This window comes from Bubalus kerabau, chromosome 10 (assembly GCF_029407905.1).
Source record: "Bubalus kerabau isolate K-KA32 ecotype Philippines breed swamp buffalo chromosome 10, PCC_UOA_SB_1v2, whole genome shotgun sequence".
Classification (NCBI taxonomy): domain Eukaryota; kingdom Metazoa; phylum Chordata; class Mammalia; order Artiodactyla; family Bovidae; genus Bubalus; species Bubalus kerabau.
The window spans coordinates 80,521,328-80,546,341 of record NC_073633.1 but is presented as its reverse complement, the minus strand read 5'-3'; the positions used below and the strand labels follow the sequence as shown (position 1 = coordinate 80,546,341).

The 25,014-nt window shown below is 41.0% G+C and overlaps 1 protein-coding gene and 2 long non-coding RNA genes across 5 annotated transcripts in view; 2 read left to right on the top strand and 1 right to left on the bottom strand.

Annotated features, from left to right (window-relative positions):
* The first annotated feature begins 8,378 nt into the window (after positions 1 to 8,378).
* Positions 8,379 to 14,670, top strand: GPHB5 (glycoprotein hormone subunit beta 5). 2 transcript variants are annotated; one of them, XM_055536425.1, is made up of 3 exons: positions 8,379 to 8,494; positions 9,723 to 9,927; positions 13,348 to 14,670. In XM_055536425.1, exons 2-3 carry the CDS (start codon positions 9,724 to 9,726, stop codon positions 13,534 to 13,536), a joined length of 393 nt encoding a protein of 130 aa, XP_055392400.1. In that variant the 5' UTR covers positions 8,379 to 8,494; position 9,723; the 3' UTR covers positions 13,537 to 14,670. The 2 variants fall into 2 exon arrangements, with proteins under 2 accessions (XP_055392400.1, XP_055392399.1); XM_055536424.1 differs by having other exon boundaries at positions 8,386 to 8,494; positions 9,716 to 9,927.
* Positions 14,671 to 17,005: 2,335 nt separating this feature from the next.
* Positions 17,006 to 18,485, bottom strand: LOC129621644 (uncharacterized). Its single transcript, XR_008699580.1, has 2 exons — positions 18,129 to 18,485; positions 17,006 to 17,405 (listed from the first exon to the last, which is right to left on the bottom strand). It is a non-coding gene; the product is annotated as an uncharacterized LOC129621644 (long non-coding RNA).
* The window catches only part of LOC129621643 (uncharacterized), a 33,649-nt gene continuing 25,908 nt past the window's right edge, over positions 17,274 to 25,014 (top strand). For both annotated transcript variants that reach the window (XR_008699579.1, XR_008699578.1), the window contains exons 1-2: positions 17,274 to 17,410; positions 19,051 to 19,148. This is a non-coding gene — a long non-coding RNA (uncharacterized LOC129621643). The remainder of the gene's footprint in view (positions 17,411 to 19,050; positions 19,149 to 25,014) is intronic.

The following is a 25,014-nucleotide window of genomic DNA, read 5'->3' as shown; positions in this document are numbered from 1 at the left end:
TGCATTTCTCTAATTATTAGTGACGTTGAGAATCTGTTCATGTGCCCTTGGCTATCTGTATGTGTTCTTTGGAGAAATGTCTATTTAGGTCTTTTGTCCATTTTTTTGATTGGGTTGTTGAGTTGTATGAGCTGTTTTTATATTTTAGAAATTATTATTTTTGAAATTGTTGGTCACATTTGTTTGCAAATATTTTTTCCCATTCTGTAGGTTTTTTCATTTTGTCTATAGTTTCTTTTGCTGTGGAAAAGGTTATAAGTTTGATTAGGTCCCTTTTGTTTATTTTTGCTTTTATTTTGATTGCCTTGGGAGACTGACCTAAGAAAGCATTGATACGATTTATGTTAGAGAATGTTTTGCCTATGTTCTCTTCTAGGAGTTTTATGGTGTTATGTCTTATATATATATATGTCTTTAAGCCATTTTGAGTTTATTTTTGTGTATGGTGTGAGGGAGTATTCTAACTTCATTGATTTATATGTGGCTGTCCAACTTTCCCTACATCACTTGCTGAAGAGACATTTTCCTATTGCATATTCTTGCCTCCTTTGTCAGATTAATTGGCTGAAGGTGTGTGGGTTTATTTCTGGATTCTATTCTGTTTCATTGATCTGTATGTCAGTTTTTATGCCAATACTGTACTGTTTTGATTACTGTAGCTTTGTAGTATTGTCTGAAGTCTGGGAGAGTTATGTCTCCTGCTTTGTTCTGTTTCCTCAGGATTGCTTTGGCAGTCCTGGGTCTTTTTGGTTCTATAAACTATTAGAATTATTTTTTCTAGTTCTGTGAAAAATGCCGTGAGTAATTTGATAGGGATTTCATTAAATCTTTAGATTGCTTTGGGTCGTATGGTCACTTGAACAAAATTAATTCTTTCAATCCAAGAGCATGGGATATCTTTCTGTTTCTTTGACTCATCTTCAGTTTCCCTTATTAATCTTACATAGTTCTCAGCAAACTCTTCAGAGTATTTTACTTTTTTTCTGATGTGTTTTTAAAAGGTACTTAAAAAAAGATTCTCTTTTTGATATTTCATTGTTAGTGTAAAGAAAATGCAATAGATTTCTGTATGTTCATCTTGTATCCTGCCTGCTACCTTGCTGAATTTGATTATCAGTTCTAGAAGTTTTTGTGTGAAATCTCTAGGTTTTTCTCTATATAATTTCATGTCCAAAGAGACTGCTGTTAACTCCAATGGTGGAGTCAATGTGTGATTTCCTCTGCTGAAATGAATTCTCTCTCAACTCACTGGAGTCACCTCAACAGGAAGTCTAAGGTCACACAGGATCCTTTCTCCATTTTTATCACTGCACTTACCCCATTTAATGGTATTTTTTATGCTTCTGGTTCTTTTGATTTCCTAGCAGTAATACTTAAAATTAACTTCTTTATTTTTTCTTGATGCAGAGTACTTTTTCATTAAAAAATGGACATATAATTGACATATGCCTTGTATTTGTTTTAGTGGTATGTAATGATGGCCTGATATATATGTGTATTGTGAAATGATTACCACATTCGGTTAGCATCCATCATTACACATAGTTACAAAATTTTTTTCTTGTGATTAGAACTTCAAACTTCTACTCTCACACCAACTTTCAAATATACAATAGTGTTGTTAACTATAGGTCATCATTATGAGCATTATAGCCACAGGATTCATTTATTCATCTTATAACTGGAAGTTTGTAACTTTTGACTACCTGCATCCATTTGCCTATCCTGTAAATAAAATGTTGATTTATTTTTTAATCAAACTTTTAATTTTTATATATTTGTAGATTCATTTGCAATTGTAAGAAATGATACAGAGATATTCTGTGTCCCATTCATCCAGTTTCCCTCAGTATTTTTTATACTTAAAACTGTAGTACAATAGTATATTGTCAGGGTATTCAGTTCAATTCAGTTCAGTTCAGTCGCTTATTAACATTGATATAATTACCCACCTTGCTTACATTTACCCAGTTTTACTTAGATTTCCCAGGTGGTGGCAGCGGTAAAGAACCCGCCTGCGGATGCAGGAGGTGCAAGAGACAAGGGTTTGATCTCTGGTTGGGAAGATCCTCTGGAGTAGGAAATGACAACCCATTCCAGTATTATTGCCTGGAAAATTCCACAGGCGGAGGAGCCTAGTGGGATACAGTCCATGGTGTTGCCAAAAGCTGGACATGACTGAGCACATGCCTCAACTTATATTTGTGTATATGGGTGTATTGATATTTAGTTCTGTGCAACTTTATTACATGTTTTGTTCATTTATTTACCACCACAGTGAAGAGAGGAGACGGCAATGGCACCCCACTCCAGTACTCTTGCCTGGAAAATCCCATGGACGGAGGAGCCTGGTGGGCTGCAGTCCATGGGGTTGCGAAGAGTCGGACACGACTGAGTGACTTCACTTTCATGCATTGGAGAAGGAAATGGCAACCCACTCCAGTGTTCTTGCCTGGAGAATCCCAGGGACGGGGGAGCCTGGTTGGGCTGCCGTCCGTGGGGTCGCACAGAGTCGGACACGACTGAAGCGACTTAGCAGCAACTTAGCAGCAACAGTGAAGAGAAGAACATTTTCACCATCACAAAACATCCTACATTTGCCCTTCGTAATCACATCCATCTCCTTCCTGTCTCTGAGTCTCCTTAGTAAAAAGTGAAAGTGTTAGTTGCTCAGTAATGTATGACTCTTTGCAACCCCATAGACTGTAGCCTGCCAAACTCCTCTGTCTATGGGATTCTCCAGGCAAGAATACTAGAGAGGGTTTTCATTCCCTTCTCCAGGGGATCGTCCCAATCCAGGAATTGAACCTCGGTCTCCCACATTGCCAGCAGATTCTCTACCATCTGAGTTACCAGGGAAGCCTTGACCACTAGCAACTCAGTCTGTTCTCTGTCTCTAGAATCTTATCATTTCAGGAATGGTATATAAATGGAACCATATGATAAATATCTCTTTAGGATTGGCTTTTTTCACTCAACATGATTCTCCAGAGATTCATGAGTTGTTGTGTGTTTGTTCCCTTTTATTGAGGTATGATTCCCTGACATGGATAGACCATAATTTAACTATTTACCTAGTGAAGGAAACCTGAGCTGTTTCCAGTTTGGGGCTATTATAGATTAAGCTGCCATGAACATGTATGAAAGGTTTTTTTGTGAATATAAATGTCCATGACTCTGGGATAAATGCCCTAAAGTACAACTTATGGATCATATATCTGTTGGTTTATTTATTGCCCTTGCTAGATTTTGACTCTTTGGGGAAGGTTCTTAGCTCTGTTCATATTTGCATCACATTTACTTAGCATGTGTTTGACACATGGTAACAGTCAATAAAATATGGAAGGACAGAAAGAAGGAAAGAAGGGATAAAGTAAAGAAAGGGAAGGAAGAAGGAAATCTACTACTCTCAGCTGTTAGCTATTCCACTTTCCCAACATCGTCTTATTATTTTTAAATGAACCCAGTGACTCCAGGGCTGGACAGTGCCTGGCACATAGTAGTTGCTTGATAAATATGTGTAAAGTTATGTAACGAGAACTCTGGAGAGTAGAGCAGTTCTCCACGTCTTCACTCTCCCATCACCCCGCTCCATCACTCAAGCACGAGCATGGGTGCACACAGACATATGCCCGTACTCTGGGGCTGTGATCCTAGGAACCTTTTTCTGGAACAAAGCCAAATAGCTAACAAATGAGGTGCTGTTGCTTCAAAACTTAACTAACAACAACCTTGGCCCTGTGCGACGGCCTAGGGAATCACAAATGAAGGATTTGGGGACCCAGCCGCTTTGTGGACTCATTCCAATGAGAATACAGGATACACTGGAAATAAAGAATGCTTCTTTGTGACTCATTAAGCTCCTTTCTGTTCCTCTCTATTAGGCATGTGTCTGCCATGCCCTGCAAAGCTATGACATTCAAAAGTGGAAGAGTCAGGTGGAAATAAAAACATTCCGCTTCAGCTCCTAAACCATGTGCCCCTTAATCTGAAATAAATCTGTGACAACTGACAGATACTTCTTTCAGACAGTTGTGGAGAAAGGCTTGACTTGTCCTAGTAAATCACACACAGGCTTCATTATTTTTAGTCTCGTTAAAAAAAATAGTTGCCATGGCAACTGCGCCATCATCTAGGGCAAATGTTATCTCTCTAAATCAATGAAATGAAGAGTCCCACAAATACCCAGTGCTTTGAAAGGAAGAAATGACTTTTCAATAAGACTCATTTCTTCAAGACTTTGCCATTCATCTACATTTGTAATCCAAGATCTTCTTCTCCATCTAAATAAGGGATATTAAAAGCAACATCAAACTTTGAAAAGTCCAAGGCTGACCTTGCTTGTATCGGTTTACAGAAAATTGTGAATTCTATCACTTCCTTGAAACACATAGCTTCATTTGTGGCTTTTTTTTACCCATCCTCAGGAGGCATCATGATAATTAATTTGGCCCTTGGACACAGCACTGTGTATTCTGAGAGGACAATGAGGAGAAACGTATCAGAGCTTGCATGTCTTTTCTCAACTCTTAACAGATCATTGTAATCGATGAAGCAGACAGCTGAGTTCCTGGGGGTTCTCACTGAGTTACCTGTGGGAATGCTGTATGCACTGGTTGGCTTAGTTACTTTGGCTCTATTCTTGGTCAGAACTGAAATTGTTTCAGAGTATTCATGAAGATTTCTTAATACATTAAAACTTGTTACTGTGGTACACATGAAGTATGAGATTTGAATCTTATAAATTAAATCTAATATGTCAGACTTTTTTCCTGATTGCTCACTCAGTCGTGTCCAATTCTTTGCAACCCCATGGACTATAGCCTGCCAGGCTCCTCTGCCCATGGAATTTTCCTGGCAAGAATACTGGAGTGGGGTGCCATTTCCTACTCCAGGGGATCTTCCCAACCCAGGGATTGAACCCACATCTCTTGTATCTCCTGAAATGGCAAGCAGATACTTTACCAGTAGTGCCAACTGGGAAGCCCTTTTCCTACTTAAAAAGCGTTAACTTTAACGTCAGATCACAGCACTATAGGCTGTGGGAAAGCACAGTTGGTACCCATCTGTGTCTCCTGGTTTCAGGATGCTGAGAAGGTCTTCTAACCCCCAAAGACTTTGCTTCCTCTATTTTCAGACATGTATTTTTTCCACATTTAATACCTTTGAAATCAGAATATGCCTAATAATGAACAGACATAATTTTTTATTGGCAGCTTCTTTTTTCTTAGGGGTACACACAATGGGAAAAAAGAATAAAACATTTATTGCCTGCTCATGAGGTATCAAGCACCAAGATAAACAATTTCTAGACATCATTTTGTTGAATGCTAACATACACCCTTTGAAAAAGGCATTTTCAGTTTTGTGGAAAACTTAGATTCAGTGGGCTATGAGACTTTTCCAAGATCACAAGCTGGCAAGTATCACAGTCAGATGAACACAAACCTAGATGTCTTTATTATAATATGAACCTTCAGATTCTCTACCTGACTTGCCCTCAGCTTGTTATATTCATAAATAATTTGCAAATCTTTAAGTTCTGGTGCTAGAAAGTGCCTCATGAGTCATCAGGTCCGACCTATTCATGTTGCAGATGAGGAAGCTGAGGCTGAGAGAAGTGACTTGGCCAAGGCAGTCACAAAAGAAGTTGTGCCACTGAGAATCAGCATGGCCGAACCAGGGAAGAGAGTTACCAGGCTCTTGCAGTGTTTCCATCTCCTGCACAGATTGTACACTGCTGGTCCTTCCTTGTCTGGGACTGCCCACTCTGGACCAGGCCTCAACCCTTCAAGGTGCTGACACTCAGCTCCTCCCTCCTCTGTTGTCATGCTCCCCTAGACCTCAAGATGACTGCTCTCCTACCCCCCTGCTCCCTACTCCTTACCCCCAGGAAACCTACATCTTGTGACTCATCCTCCAAGGTAACAATGAATGCAGTGAAGATAATGTGACAAGATGAGAGAAGATTCTCTTGGACCTGTGCTTGGAGATATTGCCCACATCTTTGCTGTATCAAAAGAATGACTTTAAAGGTGGGAACGTCAATGAAAATGGAAGGGAAGCCTGCAGATACAGATTCTAAGATGTTTTGTGGGTATCAGGGCCTTAAGTAATCCTTGAAATCACACAGCAACCCTCTCACTGCCTCTAGAGAGGCAGGTTGCATGGCACAGTGCATGGATGGCAAAAAAGTGGCAGCCATATGCCATCCCCTTTTCCTACACTCATGATGAAGTTGGTGAGACACAGCCTTCTGTACTAGGAATGGATTCAGAGGCCTTTCTTTTCTTATTCATTTATTTAGTTTATTTTTTGGTGGTGGTGGATCTTCGTTGCTGCAGGTGGGCTTTCTCTGGTTGCAGTGGGTAGCCACATTGCTGTGGCTTCTCTTGTTGTGGAGCACAGCAAGCTTCAGTAATTGCAGCATGTGGGCTCAGAAGTTGCAGCTCATGGGCTCTAGAGTACAAGCTCAGTAGTTGTGGCACATGGGCTTAGTTGCTCAGTGGCATGTGGGATCCTCCCAGGGCAAGGATCAAACTGGTGTCCCTTGCATTGCAAGGCAAATTCTTATCCACTGGACCACCAGGGAAGCCTGAGGCCTTTCTTACCAGAGTGTTCCAGCTGGTACCTTCGATTGACTGCAGTTGATTAGAGGGATGAAACAAACTGATTTGCCATCTCAGTGTTTCTGAAGGCTTTGGAGACCTGGAGATTATAAAATAATGGAGCCTCCATTTCTCCCAATGGAAAAAGAAGACAATATAGTTTGATTTACATAACTGACATAAGATTTAGAGGTAACATATGCAAGAGCACATCAGGTGCCATGGAGTCTGGTACATACCAGGCGCTCAGTGACTATAAGTGGTCATTCTTATAAGGTCACTGCTGATGGGGAGCAAGCAGAATGCCACAGCCCAGCTGGAGAAGAAAGGCACTTCTTGGCCTCTCTTTGTTGTCTTTCCTTGTCTTGTGACATCGCAGACACAGGTATGTATGTTTCAGGTCTCCTCCAAAAGGGTTGAACAGTCTCAGGTCAGGCTGGCAGCTCACCACCGATTGGCTCAGCGAGTTAGGACAATCACGTCAGGTGAGCAGTCTGTCCCTATAGTACCCCAGGTCTGCTTATGCTACTCACAGTCTGAAGGGCTGAAGAAAGTCCTTTTTTCCAAGCCTAGTTCAATTTCTATAAAATATATATGATAATCTGACTCTAGAGATAGGTATATTGATGATATAGTGATGGATTCACTAAGAGTCGTTATATATTTTGAAAAAAAAAAAAAAAATCAAACCCTTAATGAGTAGCAAGTCTATTTAAAGAACACCTTTCTTTGTTGAAAATAGAAATGTTTCAACTTTATTTGGAATCATATTTATTTAATGTGCATCTTAAATGTCTTGAAATATGTCATTATTAGCTATGATATGTAAACTCCTAAAGGCTAAAAAGATGTCTGCTTCATTAATTTTTTTAGCTCACCCACAATAATGCCATGAACAATGAGATTTTTAATCCATTTACACGCTACAATTGCAGATTGGAGTATAAACTGTGTCTCATACTCATAAAGAATACTATTTCATTCTTCGTTTAAACTTTAAGAACCAGAAATCGAATGAAGCAGTTCTATTACAACAGCATTGAATATCCTTACATGCAGCACAAATGGAGAATTATTGGTTTATTTTAATTTTTAAAGTATCAATATTAACCAACTTTCTATGAGAGAAGCCTGCCCAAATGGAAAATGTGAAAGATGCTGAAAACTACATGGAAAAAATAAAAAGTCATTTTAAGTCCCATGATGGAAGATAATTGTGTTGAATACCTTAATATTTGTTTCCTGTGTGATTCATTTTAAGGTGTTATTAATATGCTCTAATACTTAATGCATTTTAAGACATTCGAATGTTTCTTACCATGATTTCCATCCTTTCAGTTAGTGATCCCATGTTCTTCCCAGGAAGAATTATTGTTTTGTTATCTTTCAATGCATTGAAATGTGTTGTGAGCTAAAGGAAAGAGTGCTGTGAGCAGCTGGTGACTGCCTCCTGTTGAGAAGGAAAGTTGTGATTACTGCAAAGGAAAATCTAATCCATCTTGCCCCAGTGCACTTGGTCTTCCAGAGCCAGGTGAACTACCTTTGACTGTTTCCCCAGGATTATGTCACCCACCAAGGTAACTTTCTTTTTCAGTAGGCGATGTTAAGAAACAAAACAACACCCTTTAAGTTAATCACTTTTGGAAAATAGAGAATGGCTTTATATTCCAAGGCTTTGATGTGTTTAGTGGTTCCTGTAAGGCTCTGCCTCCCTTTTCATTTTGATTGACAAGACCTTTCCTATATATTTGAGCAATTAAGCAGCCCAGTCACAGAGGGTAGAGGCATTTACCCAGAGCAAACTTGTACCATTCACTCACTGCGACTTTCCAAAATCTTGAGTACAAGTTTCAGCTTTACAGGCGAGTCAGCTCCAGTAAGATCAGGTAAGTGCTTCTCCATACAGGAACTTCATTCTGCCTGAGGGTAAGTCCAGAGAGCCTTGTTAAGGTGACAGGTCAGAAGTAGGAACTGGGAGATAAGTTTGGGAATAAATAACTCTGCAGTCTAAATCATAATGAATTGAGGGTGTTCTGTAAGTGGAGAGTCCACCCTCATTTCAGCATTCAGGTATGTCTGTCTGGTGGGCCAACCATGAAAGAAGTGATTCTGGCTCCTGAAAAAGCACAAGGAATGATCAAGACCCAGGAAAGACCCTGATGCTGGGAAAGGTTGAGGGCAGGAGGAGAAGGGGGCAACAGAGGATGAGATGGTTGGATGGCATCATCAACTCAGTGGACATGAGTTTGAGCAAACTCAGGTGGATAGTGAAGGACAGGGAAGCCTGGCATACTGCAGTCAATGGGGTCGCCGATTGAGTCACTGAACAACAATAACAAAGAGGATAGACAGTGGATTGGTATTTGAGTGGGGTTGTGTTTTAAATACCCCTGATGCTTTCCATCATTCAGATTTAAATTTAGTCACAACAAGATGCCTATTACAGTGGAGGCTTAGATCAAAGGGAATTTGTAGCAACTAGGACACATTTTTATCAATGGCCACCAAGCCAGATGTGAGGGCTGTTCTGCATATCCAAGTTTTATGGTTTTGTGCTGGGCTGGGTTAGTAACAATACATATGGGGCATGCAATTATTATTTGTCTACCCCTCTCCATTTCTCATCCATGACATTGGAAATATAATTTCGAGTGAAGCATGTAGCATGATACCAAATACCTTGGATCTGAATAAAAATAATTTGTGTGTGTTCATGTATTATGTTAGGATATGCATTACTTTTGGTGTTATTCATATTCTGTATCCATTTCTGAAGAGATTATTGAAACAAACTTCTTTAATGCACAAATCCAGCAGTTGGGATACCATAAGGAAAAGCCTTAGGATACCCTTGGAGGGTTGGGTGTCTAGTGACCTGAAATTCTAAGGGCAATGTCCCTTTTATAGTGACCAACACATTATCCATGGAGGTTGTTATTGTTGTTCAGTTGCCTGGTCGTGTCTGACTATTCGCGACCCCATGGACTGCAGCACACTAGGCCTCCCTGTCTCTCACCATCTCCTGAAGTTTGCCCAAGTTCATGTCCCTTGCATCGATGGAGGTGGCTAGCTCTATTAATAAATTCTCCTTCCTTTCCCTCTCGGAGGAAACAGCATGAGGCTTGTGTACCTTTTCCTTGGCCCCATGGCCCTCCTGCTCCTGGCTGGCTGTGGCTCTGTCATCAGCACCTCCAGTGAGAACCTGCGCACATTTGTGGGCTGTGCAGTGAGGGAGTTTACTTTCCTGGCCAAGAAGCCAGGCTGCAGGGGCCTTCGGATCACCACGGATGCCTGCTGGGGCCGCTGTGAAACCTGGGAGGTGAGTCCCAAAAGAGGCTCTGGTGGCAATGCCTTCATGTCGCTTAGACTGATTCTAAAGTACTCAAAAAAAAATTATTTCTTTATTTTTATTTTTGGTTGTGCTGAGTCTTCATTGCTGTGTGTGGGCTCTCCCTACTTGTGGAGAGAAGGGACCACTCTAGTTGTTGTATGGGGGCTTCATTGCGGGGGCTTCTCTTGTTGAGGACTAGGGGCCCTACGGTGCATGCTTAGTAGCTGTGGCGCTCGGGCTAGTTGCCCTGAAGCATGTGGGATCTTTCCAGACCTGAGATAAAACCTGTGTCCCATGCATTGCAAGGCAGATTCTTAACCACTGCACCACCAGGGAAGCCGAAGTATTAAAGTTCTTAATGAAATGAGATAGAGCTGGGGTATCTATACTTTGTTATGGGTTAAACAAACAAAAAACAACTTCCAAAAATAATCTGAAAGAAATATGATATTGCCCTTCTAATGAAGCATTGATGAAATTAATAATTTGATTGACATGTGTCTGTCTATTTGGGAATCATCTCTGGGAGGCCAAGATGTGCTGTTTTGCTGCCCATTTTACAGATGACATGCAAGAATTCAATTGGTAGCTGACTGCAGAGTCATGCAAGGAGTCACTGGAAAGTTCAGAATAAACTCTTGGTTCACTCTTATAACCCAAACTCTTCCCTGTGTTCCTCCCTCTTTAAAATGCCAGCCAGTTACCAAGTAAGGCCCTAAGCTAAGCAGCAGGTGAGGATGTGTCCTCAGCCCCTCCTTCAGTGCCTTACCTTCAGCCCTGCTCTCTTCTGTTCCCCTAGAGTCATTCCTGGGTCCTTCAGGGATCATCATTGACAGATGTATTAAGGCTCTTCATATACAATTATATCCAGCTTTTTTAGAGACTGTACATTTAAAGTGGGATAAAAATCTCAATCAAAGTTAGAATGCTTTAAGGTTGAGAGGAGGAGATGTTTGAGGGGTGAGGAGATAGAGCGCCTTTCAGTACCCCGTAGGATCACACCATACAGTGACTGCTGCCTCTGCCCACTAGGGCCTGAATTGGCTCCTAATGAAGTACTAGCTCTGATTTTGTCACCGTGGCTCCAAAAACCTTTAATGATCACCCACTGCTGCAAATTCAGTAACTACCTTTTAAGGTCCTCAGCAATATGTCATCTGCCTATTTTCCCAGGCACTGCGCATATTATTAGCTCTGCCTGAGAGACTAGATTTTAAAGGTTTTATTCAGTATTCCTCATGAAATCTTACTTTTGGTCCTTTTCTCCTATTCCTGCTCACATTTATTCCTTGGTGCCTGTCTCCAGAACCAACTCCTCTAAGCCTTTTCTGACTCTTTGGTCAGCCCATGACCATCATCTACCTTTTTTGTCTTATTTCCTTCTCCACCACACATTAGGTTTTAAGTTTTTTGAGTGGAGAGGTTCATTCTTGTGCTTTTCATGGCTCTTGTCAAAAGATGTGTATAAGCAAGGCATTCAATAAATGTTGAATTAAAAGGGATGAATCCCTTCCTGGAGTTATACATCTTCTCATCAAATTGAGCCCATTTAGAAGCCTGGTGGCTCAGATGGAAGAATCTACCTGTAATGCAGGAGACCTGGGTTCGAGCCCTGTGTTGGGAAGATCCCCTGGAGAACAGAATGGCTACCCACTCCAATATTCTTGCCTGGAGAATTCCATGGACAAAGGAGTCTGGTGGGCTACAGTCCATGGGGTCATAAAGAATTAGACACAATTGAGTGAAGAACACTAAACTAGAAGCCCATGAGCACTATGAAAGGACACTGCTATTAGGAAAAATATACTTCTATTCAGGGACTCAGACAGCAACCTGTTATCATTTGGATAAAATTATGGCCCTATGATTGGAATTGAATTATGGTAATGAAACCTGTAACTTAAATGAAACAACTCCACCAAGTTAGCTTCATTTCCCCATCATTAGGGGGCTTGAGACATAATAACAAATGAAAATTCAGTTGTTGCAGATACTGTGGCTGTCACATGACATCAAAGTTATGTGAGAAACTTGCTTGTGTTCAGGGCGTGGCCTGGCAGTGCCCTCCCCTGCTCACAGCCTTGTCGAGGCTATTTGGAGCTCTTTCTGGGCTAAAATCTCAAACTACAGTTTCCCTTTAATTGAACGCATCTTCTTTTCCCTTTATAAATCAACGAATGGCTTTAACTGGGTAGCAGTCACCCATAGGAGGTCAGGGACTGTGCTCTCACTGGAGAAATGAAACTATTAAAGAGCAGGACTCTCCTTAATGTCAATCAGCTTTTATGATGCCTTTATTGTGGTATGAAAATGGAGGCTATGTCTAGAAAGTAAATAAAAGAATGAGGTTTACTTTCCCCACAATCTGAAAGTTTCTGATTGATAAAGCACTTATTTTTGGTAACTTAACTGGGGAGCATGTCTGAAAATAAGGATATTCATGACGACACAGTGGCTGGATTTACTTTGAAGGTGGAACTATTGCTGAAATTAGCCTTTGCTCTGGCCTAGGTTTAGGGTAGCTAGAGTTAGCAAATAACCAAACCAATCTAGCCAGGATGCCAGTTACATTTGAATGTCACATAAACAACCTTTTTTTTTTTTTCAGTTTGGTATAAGTCTATCCCATGCAATATTTGGGATATACTTATACTAAAATTTGCTGTTTATTTGAAATTCAGATTTTACTGGGTATCCTGTATTTTATTTGGCAATGTTGCCTGGGATTCCAGGTTACTGAAGATAAGAGGACATGAAGCAAACTGAGAAAGGATAAAACATTATCTGAGAAATAGTAGGAAGAAGTTGATATTGAATTTAACTCTTCTACATGGTCCTCATTGAAGGCAAAGCCATATTCCCATGACATGCATGTAAGATCTGCATCCTGGACCTCCATTAAACATATTTCATTTGCCTGGGACAAATGAAAGTGCTGTCCTCTGAAGGCTTGCTAGTTATTATGTTTATATTACTTTCTTACTCTTGTAACTGCTCTGATAAGAACAATAGACTACACTTACTGAATGCTTACTTGGTGCTAGTCATCTACCATCTTACCTTATCTCCACAACAATGCTGGGAAGTGGGTATTTTGTTTTACAGATGAGGAAACTGATTTTCCAAGGTCTCCAACAAGTGGCAGATCAGGGATTCAAGCTTAATAGGTTTGACTGCAGGGTTTGAGATGCACATAGGGCACTAAGGAATCTGCCTTGCTCTGTTTTCTTTTATTGATTCAACAGGTGGTTGTTGAATTTGCTTTCTACTGGAAGGGAAACAAGTAAAGAAATTAACAAGTAAAGAAATGAATAACAAGTTAATCTCTTATAGTGATGAGTGGTACCAAGAAAATGAAACAGGATGGTATGTTCTAATGGGTTTTCTGTTTTCTGCCTGTGGGGACAGAAGCCCATTTTGGAACCCCCCTACATCGAAGCCCATCATCGAGTCTGTACCTACAATGAGACCAAACAGGTGACGGTCAAGCTGCCCAACTGTGCCCCTGGAGTCGACCCCTTCTACAGCTACCCCGTGGCGGTCCGCTGTGACTGCGGGGCCTGCTCCACTGCCACCACGGAGTGTGAGACCATCTGAAGCTGGTGTGACCTGCAGACACAGCTGGAGGGCGCCAGGCTCACAGACACACCTTCATGGGCAGCATGAGCAGCTACACCCCCTGAATTCAAGGACTGTTTAATTTTGACCCCACCTATGCAGGAGGCTATACATCTCCCTTCTGCCCAGCTCAGGCACAAGGCTGAGGCAGCATACTTATGCTAAAAATGCAAAACAGCATTTGTGCCTTCTCTGACAAAATTTCTCTAGTTCATCCACTACAAATTAAATTTTCTTTACCTTGAGTCTCAGAACATAACTTGTATATCATAACCCGTCTCCAACATGGATTTATAGTAAGCCAATATTTTAAATGCTTTGGGCATAATTAGGAAATGGGGGTAGAAAAGCCTTTAAATTCTCATGTCTTATTTAATGACTGGTCTCCAACTAGATTTATGATCAAAGTGCCAAGAATTAATAAAAACCAACGCTTTAGTTCTCATGCCCTCCAAGAAAATCCAATTGCAAGCTCCCTTAGAACTTACTTTTCCTTTTAACTGAGGGATTACCAACACAAGATATAGAGACTGCTCAGATTAAAAAAGGGAGGGCAACAGTAGCTCAAATTGAAAGGTGTCTGGATTTAGGGGATTCTTTTCCCAAGAAAAATTCCCGAAGTCCCTTTTAGATCCTTGATAAAGAGACTACTTTGTGATTAAAAACAAACAAACAAACAACTCAGAAAAAATATGTAATCAGAGCTATCACTTGATCTTAAAAATTTATGAAATTAAACTTATGCATTTAGACTCAAATGATACTCCCCCAAAGCTATGTCCCAGATTATCCGAGTCACAAATATTCTTTACCACTGAGCATATTTTAAATTGCAGTTTTTTAAACTCACAAGTGTTCTGTGTTTGGAGGGGTAAAACTGCACTGCTGATGCAGGGGAAAGTCTGTGATTGTCTAGCTCTTGCCCTCTCTAAATCTTACAGCAGCTGCTTCTCTGTGACTTTTTTTTTTAAAAAACACTCTAATGTTATGCAGGTGTCTTTAGTTCTGACGTTTTGGGGGTTGAAATGAACCTCGTTCCTTTTTCACATTGCACCAGGAAAATCTATGTTAATGACAATAAAGCATTTTCTCTGTCTTCTGAATTCACAAAAACTTTCAAAAGTCTCTTTTGTCTTTAATACACTTGGAATTATAACAACAATCACACTTAAAATGAATTGCAAGGTTATTTTTATTTGCACATTTAGGATGTCATATTCGGTAAGGAATACAGACAGATGACAGGATACCATAAGTCCCAAAGGTGGCTCAATCTGTATTCTCATCCCTGGCATTTCATCACTAGGAACCAGGGGTCCTCCTTGAATGAGGAATCAATGAGTCTCCATGAAAACAGGAAAGCAAATGCTAGGATTGATGGTCTAGGATTGGGATGCTGAGGTGGACATCCCAGAACAAAGGGCATGAGCAAAATCCACCCAGCCTTCAGATCTGTTGGTAGATAAGAGGGTCACTCTAAGGTGAAAGGTACGTAAATGCCTGCCGTTGCCACTGGGGTGGAGGAAGGGGATTAGGGATAAGACTGGATGGTTTTCAACCAATCCCTCAGAACTTCCATCAGGAGTTTCTGGGAGAAAGAGTTGCTTCTAAAACAAACTTAGAGGAAAAAAGCGGAAGCAGTCAGGGCTTGCCAGAATTTGAGAAAAAGTGACTGTAGCAGGTGGCATAGTGGTAAAGAATCCATCTGCCAGTGCAGGAGATGCAAGATACTTGGGTTCAATCCCTGGGTTGGGAAGATCCCCTGGAGAAGGAAATGGCAACCCTTTCTTGCCTGGAAAATCCCATGGACAAAGGAGCCTGGTAGACTACAGTCCATGGGGTGGCAGAGAGTTGGACATGACTGAGCATGCAGCATCTGTAAGGGTCCTGGTGGGAAACAAATACTATACTGCAGTGGGATATTGAGGAGAATTAAATGAAGAGGCTGTTTACAAACATGAAGACAGAATTAAGGAAACCAACTAGGGGGTGGTAAGACACTCTCAAACACTTGTGTGAAGCTGTGGGCAGCGTAGGCTGAAGGACCAGGAGAAAGTGATTTTCAGATCTCAAAGAGAACTGTAGGAGAGGAATTCTTTGACAGGGGTTGTGATTTTTCATCGGAGGATGTGGCCGCTACCAATATGAGGCCTGGGAGGGAGGAAGGTGGTTAGCAAATACTCCAACCTCACTCTGCTCCTGTGCCCTGATCTGCAAAAGGGAAGGCAGAGAATTGGGGAGCCCATTGGTTCAGCTCATAAATGGTGGCCACCCAAGAAGCAGGTTGGAGAAAGGTGGGGAGAGAACCTAAGGGGGCCAATGGATAAAATCCCCAGAGGTATCTCTGGGAAACTTAGCCAGAATGCCATAGGTAGTAATGCTGGCCTCCAGAGCTGTAGGAGGTGCTATAGTAACACAGTTACTAAGACTCTGCTGTGTTGAATTGGGATGGGGTGCGTGTGGAAAGGTATGTACGGGTTAATACAACATTGACAACATCTGAGAGATGTGGGAAGCATGGTAATGATCAGGACTGTAGGGATTGATTGGTTGTTAAGTGCAATCAAAGTACTTGGGGCTTGGCATGAAAGACACATTTGAAGAGATTCTCTTCTCCTGAAGATGGAGGGCAGAAGGTGCTGAAAACCAGGCCTCAGGCCTAATTGGATAAGTTGAACTGATGAGTTGAATCATCAGAAAGGTTGAGTTTCTCACCCTGGCAATCTCCTGTCCTTAAGTTCCTCACAGGGAAGTAGTGGGTCACAGAGACTGCAGTGGGGACCACCCCTGGATGAGCTTGAGGTTCCCTCACCAAAAAGGCTGTTCCTTCTTCCTAGAAGAGGCCAACCTCCTGGTGCTCGGAGACCAGGCCGAGGCCTTGTCCGAGGAGGCTGCTTTACACACCACTCACAACTCCTCATTTATTCTACGTGGATAATTAGGGTCAAGACTCAGGGTGACCCAGCTGGGGAAGGACATTCCCTCTGGTGGGAGGAATGAGATTTTCCATTGAAGGAACCTCAGGACTTGACTAAAGCAGACAGGGATCAGGGAAATGTGCTTGGGAATGGATCTTGAGAGTGTCAGATGGGATGAAGGAGAGGGTGGCAGAATATAAGCCTGTATATCCCTGGTGGCTCAGTGGTAAAGAGTGCACCTGCAATGCAGGAGACCTGGGTTCGATCCTTGGGTCAGGAAGATCCCCTGGAGAAGGGAATGACTGCCCACTCCAGTGCTCCTGCTGGGGGAATTCCATGGACAGAAGAGTCTGGTGGGCTAAAGTCCATGGGGTCACAAAGATTTGGACACAACCGAGCAACTAACACTTTCTCACTTCAAGAAGAGCTTCTTGGGCATTCTCCCATGACTCAGGACTAGCATCCTCACTACGGCACCTGGATTTCATTCCAGTGTGTGTTTGGGCTGGCTCCCTAAATCGTGGGGGAAATGGTGGCTCACATGAATGAAGAGAAGACGCCAGACTGTCCTAGCAGAGTATTTGAGGACTAAAGCCTCAGAGAGGGGCCCTGATATGTTCACCTGGAGAGTTCAGAGGATCCTCCCTTCATTAAAGCGATGAGGAAGGCGCTACTGAGGGCTTCTGCAACACAGAAAAGCTCAATAGTGGCTGTCTTTGTAGACCAGGGTTGATGGGCAGGAGAAACTGGGCTTCCTGGTTTCAGCAGAGGTGAGAGGGGTCTGGAACAGCAGAGACCTAGTGGTGACATGTAGCTGCCAGAGGCGAGGTGGACGTGGTTGCTGTAACAGGAGGAGGGTTCTGATCCGCAGGATCTGCAGTGCTGGAGAGGGGTCCACCGTGTTCCTAGTCCGTGGTGTTCCAACAGCTTCTACGGTAAATATTTATTATAATCAGAAATGTTATTAATGAAAAGGAGGAAAATGTCTGTCTGTGGTAAACTTGATTTTTTTTTCAAATCTCCTCTTCCCTTTTCTTGTGTCCCTCTTTGTCATTCTCTTTTTCTCTCTCCTTTGCTTCCACAGTATTTATGAATTCTAATTTCGTGCAAAGCATTATGTTTGGAAGTGCAGATATAAAGATTGCTACCATTTATGGATTTCTTATTATAAACAGGACCCTTTATATATATATATTTAAACTTTTAATTTTTATTGGGGTATAGCTGATAAGGAAACAATGTAATAGTTGCAGATGAACAGTGAAGGAACTTAGCCATGCCTACACATGTATCTATTCTCCTCCAAACTCCTCTTCCATTTAGCCTTCCACATAACATTGAGCAGAGTTCCACACGCTATACAGTAGGGCAGGACCCTTTATATTAATTCTTTGTAATCTTGTGTCAATTGTGGCATTGTTATTGCTGAAGCATTGTTAATGCCATTGCCATTTTACAGATGATGAAACCAAAGCTCAGAGAGGTCAAGTAACCTCCCCAAGATCAGACAGCTGATTGGCAGCACGTGCCAGGTTTCTCTGACCCAGAACCAAATTCTTTCCATTGGAGCACGATGGCTTTTTGGAATGTTCCTTCTGAGTTGTTCTCGCTTGGAGAAGTCTTTGAGTTTATTGATGTCAGACTCTCTCTCACCATCGATTAGCATGTCTGCTGTCTCTCCTGGAGGTAGCTCAGTGCAAGCTTGGGTTGTTTTATGGAGACTGTAGTTCTTCCCTAGTTTCCTTTATTAACCTCAACAAGATAGTGCTTTGCTATAACTCAAACCAAAGTTTATAACAGAAGAGACAGACAGAAAAGGAGCAGAGCCTCAGAGGGAAATTCAAAGAGACTGATGTAGAGATGAAGGTGGTATGCCCTCGGCTCGTCTCCCAGGCAGTGTAAATGCTGGCAGAGATGGTGGTCCATGCCTATTGGTTGGGGAGGGGCTCTAGACAAAACCGACTCCCAGCAACTCCTTACTCTTGGAGACACGTTTATTTTGCAACTAACAAAAGGTAAGGAGAAGGGGAATTTTCTAGATTTCCTCCCCCCCCCCCATAAGAGTGTTTTTCAATGGAAAATGTAAATACACACATTCTACTTCTGGGCTTATTAGTTGTGCTGATTGAATTCACATTTTCCTTCTTCCCCTGATCAGGAAATGAATGAGCCACCACAAAAGCACCAAATTCTGCTGTAGTGACTCAACTCTTCAAATTAATTAGGTTTTTAATATAATAAAAACATTTCTGAGATAGTAAATAAACTGTACATCTAATCAAAAATAATGTGGCATTGATAAAAAATAAATTGCATTTCATCAAGTTTTCCAAGAGAACTGATTATCTTTTTCATTCAGGAGACATTTTCTTAAAAATAATATGTACCTTTTTGGTTTTCTTCAACATGTTAAAGCAACTTATGAAGAAGTAACTTTAAAAGGATTCTTTGGAAAATTCTAAAAATTTTATTTGCTGCTGGAAATTTCTACTAGAGAAACAGTTTGCTTCTTATTGGTGAAATGAATCGTCTGGCATTTTCTTTTATAATGATCTCCCTTTGTTTTAATGAACAGGGTTGTTTGAAATTGTGTACAGGGAGATCTAAAAGGCTCAGTGGCTGGTTGTTGTGGTCCTGGAGTATCTGAAGGGGATGTTAAAGACCTCTGAGGAGGTAGGTGATGTCTAACAACAGAGGAAAGAAATAGAAAAAGGATGAGAGAAAGCAGAGCAGGTGTGCAGCGCTATAACGGGTGGTGTAAGTAGAGACTTGTTCCAATGTTAAGGAGTTTAGAGGGATTATTCCAGTCTCTGTTCCAGGTCCTCATTAGCAGGAGAAAAGTAAACATTTCCTAAGCTCTTTGGCTTTATTTTTGACTCTAAGTTCCTCTGACTGTAGTTCTTTAGCATACTGAATAATAGAGTTAAAAAAAAAAAGGCTTCCTGATACACAAGATCAATTATATGCTTTGACCTTGACTGTGGGCCATCAGGGTTTCTGGAAAGTCATTCAAACCCCCAAAGACACACACACCCTTCTTCAAAAGAGAAAAAAAACATTTTGCTTTAACAAAGAATATCAATGAGGGCTTGATCTCTGGGTATGAAGATCCCCTGGAGGAGGGCATGGCAACCCACTTCAGTATTCTTGCCTGGAGAATCCCAGGGACAGAGGAGCCTTGTGGGCTACAGTTCATAGGGTCACGAAGTGTTGGACACCACTGAAGCGACTTAGTATGCACTCACGCATCAATACATTACCAAGACGATAATTGTCATTTTTTTTGGTGATGCTCAAGGTATGATTATCAGCAAGGAATAACTATAATATCCCTAAGTCATAAATAATGAATGACTTAACTTGAAAGAACATTTATTCACAAACTCTTGTTGTTTAGTTACTAAGTTGTGTCCAACTCTTTTCTAATTCCAAGGACTGTAGCTTGCCAGGCTCCTCTGTCCAAGGGATTTTCCAGGCAAGAATACTGGCATTGGTTGTTATTTCCTCCTTCAGGAGATCTTCCTGACCCAGGGATCAAGTTTGCATCCCCTGCTTGGGGGGTGGATTCTTCACCACAGAGCTTACCTGGGAAGCCTACAATAAACTCCCTATGTATACAATAAAGGATACTGATGAATTATTAATAGTCATTATCTCTATGAAGTACACATACAGAATTATACAATTGAAGTGGAAATTTAATCCTGTGAGGTTCCCAGTTCTTTGCATAGGAAATGCACGAACAGATCACACTTCCTTGACCTCATTTTGTTGCTCATGCAGAGGTTATCAATACATGGAGAGGTGCACCCTTGAAGGAAGGTACTCTAAGCTTCTAGGCTGTTCTGAACCCCCATCTTCCATTACCCTCTTGGCATCTGCATATCAAAACTAACATATTTGGAGGGACCGATTTTACTGAGTGGAATGACGACATCCAGCATTTTCAACTATGTTGGAAATGGCTTTAAAAGGAAGATTTTGCTCAGCTTTTAGCTCCTGTTTGAGCAAGCTGAGGATGCTAATGCTAAAATATCTCCCCACTGAAACATAAACATTAGTTAATGAGAAAGTCCAGCTGAAATCGGTGGCAAATTTCAGCATGAACAAAATCTGAGCCACCTTCGAGACAAACCAAAAGGAACTAATGTACCGTAATTTCACTCAGGCCTCTCTCTACGCTGCAGGCTGCTGGCCAGCGGAGTACAAGCAAGTGGGTTGTGACCAGAGGCTTCTCTCCTTCGGCACTTGATTATTTCAATGTGCTTAATTCAGTAGAGGACTTTCCAATTTCTTGGACTGGGATTTTGTTTTGCAGTTGCAATAAAGGGAGTGAGAATCAGACATTTAAAAATTATGATAAGTAAATGGATTCTTAAAGAGAGATTGATTGTTGTTGCCAGTGTCATTGCCCTATTAGTTTCTTATGAGGAAGAGAAAACAGGCTCTATTTTGTGGCCTGGGGAAGGGAGTGAATGGGTGGGGGTGCGGGGCCCTAGGAGGATACACAACCCCTTTTGTAAGAAGTGGTTTTTGGCAGCTTGCACCAGTGGTTATGAGTAAGAGGCTGCAATAATGAAAATCATCTTTAGTAAGATTCTGTTTTTGGATTTGGCTAAACTCTTCCAAGAAAGCTAGCTGCTTTGGGTAGCCAAGCTGCTTCCAGATGTAAAAACTGTCCCAATTTAAAAGCTGTACCCAATTTAAGGATATCTTGGGACACAGGTGGTTCTTGCAGCCTTGAACGTGAAGGAATAGCTGACTGATAGGACCAGAATCAGAGCCGCAGTGGGCAGAAGATGGTCCTTTCCAGAGGAGATGGTCCCTTAGTGATGGGATCTGCATAATAGCATCAGTTTCTTATTCTGGGATAGAATCACTGATATTATAGCTGGGAAATTAGTAGGCCATTTGTAGGTACAAAAGAAGTGGTGATCCTTGTGCACTTTCTTTGTTTGAAAGTAGGTATGACTTGCCTTCAGGTCTTCTGGAACAACAATGGAATGTGAATAAGATAAGAGGCTTAAGCATGTGTGTGTACAATTTTGAATTTTTAAAGGGCTCTTGTACACGAGGTGGGATATGGGCGGAGTTAACAAAGCATGGTCCCCTGTGACGTTTAGTAAAAATGTGTTGAATAAGTGATGACAATTCTGGTCTGTGCTTAGAGCAATAAACATGTAAATCAGGGGGATGCCCTTCATATAGGTCAAGTTGTAGAATATTATCTTAAACAGTGAAGAATGAAATTTTATGCCTCAGAAACTTGTTTTATCTTCATTTTATAAGTTTATAATGTTACATGATATAAATCTTTCTTATTTCTTGATGGAAAATCATTTTGGAGGTTTTTTTCTCTCCCTTATAAATGCCAGAAAGACTTTCGGAAAAGAAGTTCTTGAGATTTATCAGATCTTTCAAACCAGATGCTGCTTTTCTGCTCTGGATTCCAAAACATGCTGTTTCTTTTACTGCAGCTGGGAAGCACATGAAAAGCAAAAGAAAGGACTTCTGAAAGTCTTTTTTTTCCATCAAGTAAATGTGGACAACTCAAATATTAGCCTAAGAGAGCATCAGAGAGACAGGTGAAGCCGATGGTTTCATCATCTGGCAGCTATATGTTTGGGTGTTAAGACTAATGATAAACTTGGTTGTCTCATAGGCCAGTCTTCTCAAATTTTAAAGTGCACATAAGTCACCTGGGGTCTTATTAAAATACAGCTTCAGATTCAGTAGGTCTGGCCCAGGACTGAGCTTCTATAGTCCTAACTAGCTCACAGGTTGTGCCCATTCTGTTAGTCCCTGGACCACACTTTGAGTACTAAATTTCCCATTCTAACAAAGGCTAGAGAAGGCAGTTTTCTTGAGTGGCTGGCGAGGTCACCCTCAGATAACCCAGAAATGAGAGTAGGAAAAAAGACAGTATAATGAATTAAAGTCAAAATACGGCACAAGATAAACTTCAAGGTTATAGTACAGGAAATGGCATTTTGTTAATTACCAAAAGTGTACACAGAATAGCCATTACAAATAAGCAGATGGTAAGAAAGCCACTCTGCAAGCAGCTCAGCCATGCTTCCCATGTCTATCATTTTCTCTGTTGAGATTACCTGAGGAAGAATGTGGACTGTTTCCATCGGGATAAAATTCTCCTGAGATGTACTTACACAGCAATTACTGTGTACTCAGAGCAAACAAAACAATTTAAGCCAGGTAATGAGAAGAATGCAGAATTCATTAACTGTCTGCCCACAGCCCCTCTGTGAGAAAAAAATTCGATTGCTTACAAAAATTGATTTAAAAAAATAGCAGGTGGTGGCACTTTCGGGTGTGTCCCAAACATACCACCTGCTATGAAAGAGTTTCTGTTTTTTCTTTAAAGAATTAACATGTTGATGTATGGCAAAACCAATACAATATTGTAAAGTAATTAACCTCCAATTAAAATAAATAAATTTATATTAAAAAAATAAAGAAGGCTTCTGGAAAAAAAACATAAAATATTCAGCAGGATATTACTTTTAAATAAACAAATCTTTTAAAAGGTTTTTTTTTAAAAAAGAATTAACATAAAATAAAAAAGACTGATTTGTTCAGGGTCTCTGGGAGGCGAAACAGGCTTCCAGGCGAGACTTGGCTCTGGGTCTTAGGGACCCTATCCTCAAATTACTCCCGACATCACATCCCTAAAACACTGATCAGCCCCTGTTCATCCATGATAACTGCATATACCGAGAGTCTTGGAGGACATGGCTGAAAATACAACAAAATTATACCAGCTACATATCATAAAGTTTTTGAGTCACTGCAGAACTCAGAACAAAATGAAATTTCCATGGTAGAACATGTTTAAAACACGCACAAAATGACTCTAGATTTTAACAGAATATTCCCTAAGGAGGGAAAAAAAAAAACATAGATTGTGACCGAGATTAATCATGCAGCTTTTCCTCTAATTTCTTGTAGTGGAAGTTAAAAGCCAAGAACTTTTACTGAACTTGCATCCCACAAATTCACAGATGAACCAATCCCAAGGAGGAAAAAAAAAAAGCATAGATTGTGACCAAGATTAATCATGCAGCTTTTCCTCTAATTTCTTGTAGTGGAAGTTAAAAGCCAAGAACTGTTACTCAACTCGCATCCCACAAATTCACAGATGAACAAATCCCTCCTTGACTCATTCCTGTCCTAACCCCAAGAGATCTCCCAAGAGCAGCGCTGAGCCTCTAATGCTCAATGAGCTTGTGTATAGAGCTTGATGCTTTAATTTCCTTTTTGCTCTTTGTTGACCATGGAAGCACCATGAATTGTTGCCTTACCTCATATTTTTGTACTCTGTCATTGCTGTTGTGCATTTTATTTTTTAATTTTGGAGTTTAGAAATGTTTTATTTTAGAAAGGTAACACCATTGTCCATTTTAAATGCAATCTTTCTATTTAGAGTTATTCCCACCAAGATAAATAAATATTCTTCATACAAGTAACTGTCTTTCCAGATATCCCACAGTCATCCTTTTCAGGTTTTAAGTCATGTTCATTTTCAATGAAACTTTCAAACTGATTTATTCACTCATATTTCTTGGTAAGTTTCCTTTGCCTGCCCGCTCCATGTTAGAAGGTTTGAGGAGGGTGAATAAGAAGGTTTGAAGGAAGATGACCTCAGAGGAGGTTTGAGAGAGATGACCTGCTTGGCTAGTAAAGACCCAGAGAGCGCTGTCCAGCACTTCATCCATTTTTAATGAATCATGAGGTGGTATTATCTAGGATTATTACACAATTAATTCTGTTGGCTGATTCTGCTTTGAGACCCAGAAACATAGAATGCTCTTGATGAGAATGGCCCTGCTTTCTTCCCCATGGCTCTGGAGACCAGGCAGAAGTTGGTGATTTTCCAGGAGGACTGTCAGATATGTGTTTTTGCCTCATGTTTGGTTTTAGGTTTTCCTCCCTTCTCTAAATGTTTCCTTTTTAAGAGTACCTAACTTTCTTCGCAAGAAGTTTGGTTTCCCTGACCTCTCTCACTCTCTCTTTTTCTGTTTCTAATGGTCCTTGAAATGAAATGTTTTCTTGAGTTTTCCTTTGTACTTGGGCAGCCTACTCAATGACTCTTAAGAGAATAGTTAGTGACCTGTGGTTTTCTCTGCAGAAGAGAATGCACATTTTGTATTCTGGCCTCTAAACATAGGGGTAGATTTAAAAATGAAGACATAAGATCATCTCCAGCACGGTGTCAAACATTCCTTTAAAGCTAAACCTTGATTTTTAATCTTCCATCACTTTGGTCTTATGGATGAATCTGCGTTTATGAAAGCAATCAGTTCAGTCAGTTCAGTTGCTCAGTCGTGTCCAACTCTTTGCGACTCCATGAATCACAGCACGCCAGGCCTCCCTGTCCATCACCAACTCCCGGAATACTGCCTCTTTAAAGGCTGACCTCAAGTTATATTGGAGGAGGAAATGGCAACCCACTCCAGTATTCTTGCCTGGAAAACTCCATGGATGGAAGAGCCTGGCAAGCTACAGTCCATAGGGTCACAAA